The 13,388-nt window shown below is 39.6% G+C and overlaps 1 protein-coding gene across 3 annotated transcripts in view; it reads right to left on the minus strand.

Moving 5' to 3' along the window:
• hnrpkl (heterogeneous nuclear ribonucleoprotein K, like) overlaps positions 1–12,144 on the minus strand; it is a 33,055-nt gene extending 20,911 nt beyond the window's left edge. The window contains exons 1-5 of one of the 3 annotated variants that reach the window (XM_057819889.1): positions 12,056–12,144; positions 6,367–6,439; positions 3,290–3,387; positions 3,155–3,211; positions 651–694 (exon numbers count right to left, since the gene is read on the minus strand). In XM_057819889.1, coding sequence (XP_057675872.1) covers positions 651–694; positions 3,155–3,211; positions 3,290–3,387; positions 6,367–6,427 — 260 coding nt within the window. In that variant the 5' untranslated portion in view covers positions 6,428–6,439; positions 12,056–12,144. Of the gene's footprint in view, positions 1–650; positions 695–3,154; positions 3,212–3,289; positions 3,388–4,799; positions 5,815–6,366; positions 6,440–12,055 lie in introns of those variants that run through there. The other 2 variants (XM_057819890.1, XM_057819891.1) reach the window with 2 other exon arrangements.
• Positions 12,145–13,388: the final 1,244 nt, after the last annotated feature.

The following is a 13,388-nucleotide window of genomic DNA, read 5'->3' on the forward strand; positions in this document are numbered from 1 at the left end:
GTTCATGCATCATGTAACATTATCATACTGTACACTTATTCAGCATGTTCTTCTCTATTGTATTTTATTTTAAATTGCCTTTCAAGATAATCTGATATCTGGTCTATGTGTTTGATTTTATCAAGTAAATTTCCCCCAAAAATGCGACCTATACTCCGGTGCCACTTATGTATGTTTTTTTCCTCTTCATTGGGCATTTTACGGCTGGTGCGACTTATAGTTCGAAAAATACAGTAAGCACCATGTTAATAGCAGGTCGGGGTTAGGAGAGCTGCAAAGCGACATTAGATAGATGAGTGAAAAGTGTAGATATCATGGGTTCAATGCGGAAGATGGAGGTCAGAAAGAGTTCCATGGTTGGGGTTTAAGTGAAATAAAAAAAAAGTCTGCCTCCCTTGCAAAACTTGAATTGGACAGTTAACATAACATCATATGTCATAGTTAAATTGGAAAAGACGTTTAAGAAATGGACAGAAACATCAAGAGGACATGTGGGAGGGGGTTGGGGAAGGTATATAAGGGGGATTTGCCGGTGTAGGGGGGGGCAATGTCATCATTTGTATAAAATATAGACGCAGCAGCGAAAAACAGAAGGCAGCTTATTCATGACGTTGTCATCAGGCAGTGAGGCAATAACTGGTGGGACATACCGCTCTGGGCCACTGCTGTCTGGGACTGACACACTGGCATTGTACTGCATGGAGGTGGAGGTGATGGTGGTTGGGCAGCATTGGGCGGGGGGAGGGAATTCAATCACATGTTAGGGGCACGGTTTATGGGCAAGGTCGACCAGGGTGTGGCAGGTGGGCGGACGGGCGTTCAGGGGTTGGGTTGGGCCAACGCAGGAGGGGCATGTCGGTCCAGTACATGGGCAACGGGCAGAAGGTGACCAAAAAATTCACAAAAAAATAAAACATTAAAAAAACAAAGAAAGGACAAGGGGGAAAGAGGGGGGAGAAGGAATACATCTTTAATTGAATGCACGCTGAACTTTGACGTTTTTAGGCAAAATGTGAAATGAACAGGAAAATGTGGCCAGGTCAACACAAATGATCAGAGATGGCCACAATGTTTCCCCACTGGATTTTTTCATGCATCACATTAAACAGATCGTCGGCATTTTAGCAAAATATGGAGCGATGTTATTTTTGGCAAATGTTTTTAAAAAAATTTAAAGTAGTACTGTTTTACATATAGGGATGGGCATAATCGTTCATAAATCCAGGGATTACTTAAAGTTTGGTGCTCATACACCTTCCAGCTGCCCTGATGAATTTTGGGTGGTCAGTTGGAATGTACCACAAGTACTGACACTGTCTGAAATAGTTTATTATTTTATTTATTATTTACTACATTTTCCTTAGACAGCAAAGTCCTACTTCATACAAGCAAAAACAAAAACAAAAAAATACAAGAATGGAATTGCATTGAAAAAAGCTTTCCCCAAACCTAACCATTCTTTAATAAACAGTAAACCTTTTTCATGAGTATGTTCCCACCAATATTTTTCTAATTTAAAAAAATTAAAGAACAAGTGTCATATTTGATAAAACAACTTTGTTTTTTTTTCATATTTTGATAAATACAATCGTGAATAGTTGAATGAGCAGGTCCTGAATTATGAATATGCAGGGTCTACAACATGAGTAATTTTTGCAACATTTCGTGATGAGTGCACTTGACAATATGACAGTCTTAAATTATTTTTTAAAAGCAATGCTGACAAGAAACAAACCTTTTTCATCAGAATAGTTGTAAGGTTTTCGGGAGCAAAAAATAAAGGATAAACATTTTAGTTTTAATGTCATGCAGAATTCTGTGTTGAATTCAAAATGGCGGATGTTGCATAATAAGGGTGTGCCATCTTAGGCACCCCACAATTCGATTAGATTACGATTCGGGGCGCTACGATTCAATTATTGAACGATGATAATGGTATTGATGATGATCACGATTATCGATGCATCATTATTTAATAAAGTAGCCGAACAAATTTATGTCCATTATTTATTTAAAATATCCTAATGATTCAACAGGAACGATGGAAACATGCCCAAAAACAAAATGCTGCCCTTAAGCTGCTTTGTTTTTTTTTTCAAGAAAGTGCAAAGACATTAATCATTTTAAAGGCAGTACTTATTTCTCAAAATGCCTATCCAAACCAACAGCTGACCTTAAGATGCTCTTTTTCACAAGAAGGTGGAAAAACATTAGCTGTTTCAAAGACCGTACTTATTTCTCTGAACAATACAATAAAATTTACACTGGTGGAATGAATTCCACATTTTCTGGAAACAAAGTGTATTTAGAAAAAATAGGACTTATTTTAACCAAGTACTTTGTTTTCACAGATTTCGGTACTATTTCGCATGTTTGTATTGTTACCGCTGTACTTAGTCCTGATTTTAGACGCTCTGCATCTGGAGTAAGTTTTGTACACCACCAAACAACGCACAAATTGACAACAATGAAAGCTAAACAGCACAAGAGGGTTCGTGTACTCACCCCTGATAGACGTACACAGGACTTAGCAAAACACTAGGGACTTTTTCCAATTAAGACTGCTTGAACCTATAGCTGGACAACTGAAAGACAAGGAGCAATGAACTATCTCTCTTCACCTCTCGTTCTAAAAAATAACATGCGCACAGAAGAGGACCCAAAGCGTGACCGCCGGGTCCTTGCCCGTCTCTGACACAAATTTATTTCCAAGTCTTTAAAACATAAGTAAATCTCTCGCTCAATAACTTCAGCTGCAGCCATCATAACATTGTGCGTGCGTGCGTGCGTGCGTCCGTTAAAGGTGTCCGGGCGGCAGATGTGTCTTGAATTTCGTTCCACTACTAGCGGCAGTCATAAAGTTATTAGGGAAAATCATCGTTACCGACTCGTCACGTATCGAATCTCGATGCCTCTAATAATCGATTTTTTGGGCACACTACTATCGCATAAGGGTGCAGAACATCCAGGGATGGTTTCACCCATGTGGTTCAAATCATATTTTCAAAATGACAAATAATTCAATGATTGAGTATTTTGCCCATCCCTACATTTTAACAGACAAAAGATATCAATGCATTCCCATGTTACAATTAGAGTTGGCAGATGGGATACTTCATAAAGAAATCATTAATAATCTTATTTGTTTACTCACGTCTGTGCGGAGAGCTTTTATGTTCTTGCCGCCCTTTCCTATAACAGCACCTGCGTTCTGTGAGGAAAAAACAAGGGAGTGGGATTCATTGTCAGAAATATTAAGAAGAAGAAAAGTGACAGATTGCTTCTTTACTTTGCTCTGGAGCAGCACACGCAGCTCCAACAACTCATCAGTGTTGCGCGAGCGCTTGAAGGCATGCTCCTCGTCCATGTCCTCTGCCGGACGTTTACCTAGCAAGGGAAACCACCGGAGACGTGATAATGAATAACAATGTTAGGGCTGATCAAAAGTCTGGTTTATGGATACAATTTAGATGCTTACGGAAAATTGAATTTTTAAATGCATACAAAGAGTTTGATCGTGTACACATGTGAGCAGTGTGACTCATTTACATGATAGCTGCACCCACATTTGACCAGTAAGCTTTCAAGCCATGAACACCAGGCACTCATACAGTTTATGTTACCACACAATATACACAGTAAATATAGTATCGTGATGGAAGCGCTGTTTCCGTGAGTTCAAATGCTTTTAATGTTTCTATTCTCTCCACTACACGCACTTTGAGATGTGCTCCCTCAAATTGAAGAGTTATTCAATGAGTAGCTGTTTGTCCTGATAAAGACATCACTGTCCAAGTTAGGGATGTCCCGATCCAGGATTTTGCACTTCCGATCAGATACCGATATTGTTTGGCACTTCCGATCCGATACCGATACTGGCCGATACCGATACCGGCCTATCTGAGCATTTATTAAAGTTTAAAGTTATTTAGCCTCCTTACTTAGTTGTCAGACTCATGTTGAAAAGGGTTTTAGTACTCTTGATAACAACTACCCAGCTGAATTAGGTGAGTTTGAATAACACACAATGGTTGGTAACAAGAAATTGACCTGTTTATTCAATGACAAACACAAAACATTCTAAATAACCAAGAGAAATGGCATAGTCAGTGAGTAAAACGTGCAAATAATATTGTAAACTGTCAGTGGAAAATCCCACAAACTTCCCAAGCTATTAGATGCTTTTAATGTTTCGTGCATTAGTTACAAAAATTGTATAAAAAGCCTCTCAGGTTTAAATAAACGACTATTTCAGTATCAAGTTAACATTTTAAAACAGTAAATAAAATACTCAAGTCCCCATTCTGTATCAGCAGCTTTAAACTACATTCAATTAATTTAATTTTGCGAATCAACTGTTAAAGTTGTTAAAATTGCTCCCGTTATTCCATAATTTCCCTTCTGTCTACTTTTGACATGTGAAAGTTTTAAAACTGTTTTGAAGATAGATTCAAGTCAAGATTTTGCCAATTTAGGAGTATTTTAGATAAAAAGTTAATTAGGTTCGCTTGACAAGTTCACAACAGCCTACTAGGGAAGTCTTCTGCTTTAAGATGGCGGCTGTTTACTAACACACGTAGTTTTCAATGCATGTGTTGCTAACGGCGTCGAGTCTGTCATTTTGCATCTAGTTCTATATACAAATGGTATCTATTAGACAAGCATGATGTTTATGCTGCATTCCAGAGAAGTGGGAAGTCGGATTTATCCCACTCGGATGGTACCAGTTCCGACCTCAAAGCATTCCCCACTTCTCTGGAATGCAGCATAAAAGTGTTGGATGGTGTGTCTTTACTCACGAGAGATAATGGCTTGTCATCCAGAATGAATTCTTCGGCAATGACTCGTTATTCCCTGGGCTTTGGGACTGTCGAGTGCCAGTTTGTCACGCATAACAAAAGTTTCTGCCAGTGTTAGTTGCGTAGGACCTTTCTTTTTGTCTTCGTTTTTTTTTTTAACATACTCCTTATATTGTTTGTGGTGGTATGTCGCTAAATGCTTTATTAGGTTGGTTGTATTAAAACTTCTTACAGCTTTACCACCACGCTTGACTTTATTGTGGCATATGTTGCACTCTGCCTCTTCGTCTTTGTCGTCCTTTAAGGTGAAATGATCCCACACAGCTGACATTTTTACCGATAGTAATTGGGAGACGGTAATGTGGTGTGTTGAAGGAGTGCCCTAAAATACGGACCGGATTTTAGGGAAACCGAAGCAAAAACTGGAATGGATTATGTATATCGGTGCGCTGGAAAAACTGGACCGGTTTTTCAAAAAAAAACTGGATCGGAAGTCTGGATCGAAATTTTTCCGTGTCAGCCGATCCGATACCGATGCGCATTTTTTTGCCCATATCGGCGTCCGATTTGATCCAAATATCGGATCGGGACACCTCTAGTCCAAGTACTCACAAGACAGCATAACAGCATATTAATTGCGGATTTTTTTTCCTCACTTCACTAACTAAAGCGAAAAGAATATGGATCATGTAACAGCTTAACTACTATTAAACTTTAACAGTGTTAAGTCAAGGTAGACCTGTATTCCATTATGGTGGTAGGCTAAGTGCTTGCTGAGCTGTTGTAGCTGCTACATATGTGCATGAACAGAGGAAAAAGTGTATTCACTGTGTATCAGATGTTGGCCAAGCACAGAATGAAAACCACTTGGATCAACTGCGTTCTCAAAAAAAAAAAATGTGCTTGGGAGTCACAGCACAGCAGTATCCTTCCACCATCTGCTATGTAGCACCAGCCAGGAATGATCTATTTTTTCTTTTTCAAGTGAGCCAGTGTGGCTATACACTTTGAAGATGTTAGGAGAACTACACATTTGGATATGAAATTAACCCATAATGATTCTAAACACCATTATTAATGATTTTCCCCATATATTATATAAAAATTTCTTTAAAAAAAAAAAAAAAAAAAAAAAAAAAAAAGGAAAAAAGACCAATAATACACAGCCGGATGAAAATCCAGTTAAGGCTCAGCATCAGCAATTGACAAACAGTCAATGTTTCTTGTGGGTTCGACGCCAGACAAAGCGAGTTGGTAAACTAACAAAAGTCACCAACATTGGAATTGACATGGTTGGTCTTCCTTGAGTCACATGTTAAAAAGAATGTTGAAAGCTGACGCGAGAAAATATTGGCGGATAGAGCTAAAAATTTGGAACGATAGAGCGATTTGCCATCATAGTTGCATTTATCCTGTTTATACAGTTGAATTTTAAGTATTTGGGTGGGGCATCTACTATTGGCGGTGTTAGTCACAAACTCTTGTGATTGGCGATGGTGCACTGTAAAGCTTCATATTTACTATTGAAGCTATCTGGAGAACTAAAAATATTGTGTACTCATCTTACCATTGGTATCTGTGGTGCTAAATGTGAGGTCTTCATCCTGCTGTTCAATTTGCACCTCCATTGTGTTTTCCACCTGCAGCACCAGACCATAAAATATATTAGGGCTGCAGCTATCGAATATTTTAGTAATTGAGTAATCGATTGAAAATCCTATCGATTAATGGAGTAATCGGAAAAAACATTTTTTAGGGTAAAGAGCAATTATAAATATGCGTGAGAAAAAAAGACATTTCATTTAATATTGAACCATTTTCAGTCTATCAATGTCTTTTTTTCGATGTAAATTGTTGAAAACAGCCAACAATTGCCTCTCAGATGTGACTAGAATAAAAAAAGACCAATTCACTGCTTTCACTCCAAAAACTTTTAGCTCTTATAAAATATATATATATATATATATATATATATATATATATATATTTCTTACCTAAAAATGCCATTACGCTTGATAACACACATCACTTAAAAGTTAGGTGTTTTTCCCCACGTGTTTCAATTGAATTTCCATTTGTGTCAAGCCATTTTTGAGTTGTAAGTTTTAAGTTAGTCTAAACTGTAAGTCCTGATAGGAGTTTGAGTTTTTGCAGTGTTCAAAATAAATGTATTGTAACATATCAGGTTATAATATGGTGGGGATATTTGCATGCCTTCCTGAATGCGCCGCGTAACGTGCGGGGGTGAGGGAGGTGCGGGAGAGCGAGAGACGTGCCTTCCTGTTGTTGTTGTCGTTCCACAAGTTTCCAAAAAAGAAATAATTGCAACCTAACGAAGCGGGTGACTCTTTGTCAATGTTACAGTATGATACCTGCTGTATTGGAGCACATTAGGGGCCAGTGCTACTTGGTGTTTTATCCAGCAATGACTACTGAGCTAAAATTGACAGTTAGCTTCATCATATTTTCATTTTACACCCTCATCACTCTACAACGCTTTGTTTCACAGATTAAATAAAGCCTTATGTAAGACACGTTAGCCACGCATCGACAGTGGTCTTAATAGAAACCTAGCCCTCCGCAGGGCTAACGTTATGTACGTGAGCGAGTGACAGTAACGCTTATCTTATTTATTAGCGCTGAGAAGTGTACTGCTTTAAGATGGCGGCTGTTTACTAACACCGCTGACTCTGTCATTTAGCATCTAGTTCAACATACATGTGATATCTCAGTGTTTCCCACAGGATTTTAGGAGACTGTGGTGGGAGGGTCTCTGACCATAGGATTTTTTGAAACTGTGGTGGTGGGCTGCATCGGAGTCGGACAGCCAAACCATGTCGTGCCACGGCGATTTTTTTTTTTTTTTTTTCATTATTTTTTTTCCCCCAAGAAGAACCATAACAAAGATATATTTGAAATATTTCATTAGCTAGGCTAATGTTATAGCTCTCAGCTACGGTACATGTATGTAAAATGCGTTGCTGATTACAGCTACGTTACCCTATGTAATAATGAGACTTTTTTTCTCGTAGCAATAGTACGACTTACATCTCGTAGTGACTCAGGGTTGGCAACCCAAACTGTTGAAAGAGCCATATTTGACCCCCCCCCCCCCCCCAAAAAAAGCTAGCTATATTAGCCTACTATAAAAATGACTAAGTTGGCTAGAAATACATAATTAGCCTTCATGATTAAATGTTTATTTTCCCTGCAGTGGATCCTATAGCGCACCACGTGACTACTCTGTTGTACGATGACACCACAAGTTTAACTTCATTACAATATTAATGAATTGAAAGAATGTTTGTATCATGTTTGTCCTCCTAGAAATCCTATTAAAACAAAAAATATATTTCCCTCCCCCATCTTTTTCCATTAAAAAAAAAAAAAAAAAAAAAAGCTCCGAAGCAGCACTAAAGAGCCGCATGCGGCCCAAGAGCCGCGGGTTTCAGACCACCGTCGTAGCCCTCCTTTTTCCTTTTTATTTGACCCTCATAAGTACTACATTACCACAACAATAACAGTCCTTCTGTCAACTGACCCATTTACAGGACTGGGGGAATTCTAATGGCCGTGTAAAGAGTTTTTCTTGATTCGGTGAGAAGGTGAATAGTTTTTTCCCCGTTGTTCGTGAACTAAATTTCCACACAAACGCACATCGAGGTACCATTAACTTAGCAAGGAGAGGTATGAGAGTCATTTTTCGAGTGTCCCAGAGCTCGCGAAATTGGGGGGGGGGGGGGCGCATTTATCCAACTCCTGTCTGAAGTTGGCGCGTCGGTGTTGTGCCGAAAAATAGCCATTCCACGCGAAATGTCCCCCCGACGGGAGCGCCCACACGTCACTCGTACAAACAGCCTTTTCTTACCAATCGATGGACACGGAAACGACGTTCTTGTACCGTGAATATGTATCATTTTACTCTGCTTGAACTAATAAATACTTTACTGTGACCAACGCTCTGAAAATAGAGCAAGGCTTTATTTTGGGCCCCGCCTCTCCGCGCAAGTTCAATCAAAGTTTGCTTTCCGTCCAAGACGGTGTTCTGACAAAAAGTCCGATCCAAACTATTGTAATGCCCCGGATATAGGGAAGAAGGAGAGAAGTCTGTATTTGCTTACCCACTTGATTGTGGTAACAATAATAAAGAAAAACAGTAACAAAATAACAGCGGGCTGCTAAGACATGCGACCGCTATCTCTCGCTATCTCGCTCGTTCTCCCATTCTTCCTACTCGTTCCCCTTGCGTCCCTTAAATAAATAAATAAAATACTACTCTAAAATGCTGCTCTCGCTCGCGCGGGTAGTAGAGTGGAGTGGGCTACAGCTGTGTAATCGGCTGACTGACGCATCTGATTAGTATTTTTTTTTTTTTTCCCGGCGTTGGGGGGTGGGGAGGGCAAACGAGACTGTGGCGGGCCCAAACGAGACTGTGGCGGGCCGCCACAGTCTCGTTCATTGGTGGGAAACACTGTATCTATAAGATGCATCAGATGCTACCTGCTACCACCGCATCATGCGGGCTAGTTTTTAGCAACAACAGCGTAGTTTGTAGCGGCTGTCGGCTGCAGAAAGGTTTTTGTATATTTTTTTTATTGCTTGTTCCTCTACGCATGTGACATCAGCGTGTTGTCCCGCATTAAAAGTAGTCCGGGCAAAACGTGATGCTTAGAGCTGTCAAAATAAATGATTCCTTGAGGAGAATAAAATTACTCGGATCAGTTTTTAAACTCGAGTTACTCGAGTTGCTCAAGTATTCATTTCAGCTCTAAAATATATATTATCAAGTGTAAAGAACAAAAATTATTTTATTTATTACGTTACAACCAATGTGTACCTTGATAGAAAAGTGTGATGTAAGAAATTAGCTAATATTACTTATTCCGACATTTTTGCACAATGCAAGAAGTTACCCATTCTTACTTATTCAGCTTACACCTTTTTAATTCACCTTAAATAGGGACCTTTGTTTAATTTTACAACACCTATAGCAGTTTAAAAAAATGGTATCCAAGCAGCAGGGAAAGCTGGCAGGATTGGTAACTGTTCTACATCGTCTGCTTTGTTCTTTATGTTCTTGGTTCTTTTTCTTGTTGAAGAGGACCCAAAATAAAATCGGTACCCCTCAGTTATTCGTGGACGAATCAGAATGAAATTTGGAGGGTATATTCTAACGATGTATACGCAGACAAGGCTGAAAAAGCAGTTTCTGCTCTTGGACCCCTCTTTAAAATAAACTGCTGTATTTTATGCCACAAGAACGGATTTGTTTGGTAGAACAATATGTCTATATGCTGCCATAGCAGTTTAATGGCGCATTCAGCCTCCAAACTATTTTTAATTTGTCCGTTTTACCCTGAAGACCCCTGTTTACAGACACCACGCAACCGCTTTTGTTTCAACCCAGCCATGAAAAGAAGGTAATTATATTTATTATTCGAAATGTGTATCATTTTTAGCTTTGAATCATTAATTGATGTCTAATACAGTATTTAGTAAGGGTGTAACGGTACATGTATTTGTATTGAACCATTTCGGTACGTGGTGCTCGGTTCGGAACGAAGGCGTACCGAACGAGTTTCTGACGTAATGTAACCCTTACTTTTCGAGGCTGTGAGTCGATCGGGTTACAGTTTCTTTGTGTACATTATATTTACTCCGTCTTCTCTACTATAATGAGGACCAACACGGTACGACAGTATAACCCAGAAACGTCAACAGCGCGACAACATGGCCGCCGCGAGAACGCAGTGAAACGCGGGCGTTAAAGTCAATTAGCCAATGCACACCAGTCGCAGTGCGGCCGCGTGTTAGCGGCTCAACATGACGCACGCAAAAAGAACGGCAGAGTTTATTATTTGACGTGAGACGCGACCCTCCTGCATCAATACTACTACCGGTACCTCAAAACCGAGGTACATACCGAACCAAGATTTTAGTGTACCGTTACACCCCTAATAGGCAGTGACTCAAACTCAACAGGAAACGACCTGTAAATGCCTTAAAATGAACAGCGAGTGACCTGTAAATGCTCCGAAAATCGGACAGAATTACTGTGAATGCTCTGGTTTCGAATGAACGCACGTCCCAGTCTAAATGGATTGGGCGTCGAGCACCGTCAATGGCAGCTGTAGAGTTAACTGAGACACTATTAAGGTGGAAGATTTTGGTAGCAGCTTGTTGGTTCCTTTTTTGTTTTTTGTTTAAACATTGACACCTTTTTAAAACTATATCTCGATTCTTTGCAGGTGCATATCCATAACCTATTGGGATACAGAGTATCACGATATATCACCGTTTCGATATTTTGTCACACCCCTAGTCGCCACTCAAGCCAAGAGGTCGTCACTGAGAGTTAAAATGACCATGAACGTTTTGGCCAGCCAAGCCACATGAAGCCTTGAGTAATTAACCTTTTTACTAACCCATTGGCTGGAAAGCTTCAAGGGTTCAGGAAGCTTCATTTGGCCATCACTAGCTGTAGGTTCCGACTTGGCCAATAGAGGGCATGCGCGCTCATTGGTTGTACCTGTAATGTCTCAGGACGGAATCGTCTGGGAGCTGGACGGGCGGCAATAAGTTATTTTAAACTTGTTTTAGAAGGATTTGTTCACTTTCTTTAAAATTGTGATGTTGGGCACCCCTCGAAAACTTATTTGACATACGAGGAAACGTATTAAATGAGACCATTGAGTCAACGTACTACTCGGTTTACAATTGGTGACAGTTTTGTTTAGTGTTGCACCGTGAGATCTTCTGTGAAATATGTACACTGGCTAAATAAAGGTCGGAGAACACTGGTCTAACTTATTAAATTACATAATCCACCTCCAAACATACAGTCGACCCACACTGTTGCTTCAACCATGAATAAGAAGCCCCGCCCCTCCCTACATCGAGGCTCACTTGTGGAGTCAAGACAAGCGCACTTTCAACCATGAATCTTGAATAAAAGACGTTCACGGGTCTCAGTTGACTAAATTAATGAGGAGTTTACAGCAACACAGTAGCACATAAATTGCATTGATAGGTCAGAAGGATAGAGAGATAAAGGAAGCTGTCGTATCAGCTAAGTTGACGTGACTTTGTGATGCTATCAGCTAAGCTAACTGCACGCGAGGCGTGTCCAATTTTGACTCTACGACGTACACGTCGCGACGGCGCATGGACTAAAACGTTCTTTTATACTCTTGAGGTTTATATCATTGTCTATGAAAATTAAGAAGCAGCCCAAAAACATTAAAATAGGTCAATACTTGCGACGAACCGCCGTCTGCCACGTTATTCTTTTGCCTTGAAACAAATGCAGGATTTTACAGCATGGAGGCGAGGTGACAAGGTGGTGCGCTTGCTGTAAATTACATCACAGCTCCGACGAGCGGAGACGACCAGCCATGAACGTATCACCGCCCTCATCGGACAATGCGTTACTATTTATCAAACAACCTTTTGAAATGATGGGTTTCTCCCTGGGTTTTGACTGAAAGGTTTATTGATGTTCAATACCCCGAAACTCCCGCGAAGGATAAACGGCTCGGAAAATAAATGAATGAATATCCCGCAACCAGTCATGCGGGCGTAAGGGGCCCGAGTGGGCAAGGGGAGGGTCTAAAAAGCATTTATGATGAAACGCGGAACAATGTGTTTACAAAGGTGGCCAGATCAGGCAAAATTTTGACTCAAGTAAGAGTAGGGGTGAAAGTGGGCGGGAACGGTCAGGAAAAAATACAAAGCTGCCACACATGCGTTTCATCTCCAAGATGAAAAACAATCTACCAACATCAGATTTACATACACAAGTGTTAACAACTAGCATAATAAAGTGCTTGTGTAGCGTAATCCGTTTCCACCGATATTTATTATTTATTTTATTCCACAGACGGCATGGAGGTTTCCCCAGCTGCTTTAGTTATCTGAGTCTGACGATCACGAGTCACATCAATGTGCGAATGCACGCAGCAAAGCAAAACGCCTGGACTCATTTATCCGTTCATTTGGCTGACATACTGACATGTGATCAGCAGAGATAGTTAGCTCTGATTGGTTCAAATGTACATGTTTTCTGAAACAGCAAAAAAAAAAGGGCAATGCAAAAGAAAATGCATCAAATCTTTAAGAGCAAGGAGAGAGTTAAGGTGGCTTATTCATCATATTTAGTTTTATGTGCTCTGATGGGGAGCTTCAGAACATCTTCGCTGTCAATGTGCACTTTGGACTTAATTTGTTCATTTATGTTAGGCTATTTATTTATTTCCTTATGATTTAAAAAAGTCAATGTTTGCGCGATCTTCAAAATATATTCCATTTCACATTGCATAATATAAGTCATTTGTACCTATTTTTCTGAATGTATGTTACTGATATATTATTTTAAAAACACAACAAAAAGTAAATGTTTACATTATCTTCAATTTTAATAAACATTCTATGTTCTTAAGTAGTTAAAATTGAGATTTGGCATTTAGTATGTGAGAAAATGAGGGATAATAAAAATTAGGAGATGGAGGTTGGGGTTATAGCTGTTTTTGTTAACTTTTATTTTGCAAATCATTGAAAAACAAAAACTTTGAATTAAAATCAGTTTTTGTA

Source organism: Corythoichthys intestinalis, chromosome 17 (genome assembly GCF_030265065.1).
Source record: "Corythoichthys intestinalis isolate RoL2023-P3 chromosome 17, ASM3026506v1, whole genome shotgun sequence".
Lineage (NCBI taxonomy): Eukaryota > Metazoa > Chordata > Actinopteri > Syngnathiformes > Syngnathidae > Corythoichthys > Corythoichthys intestinalis.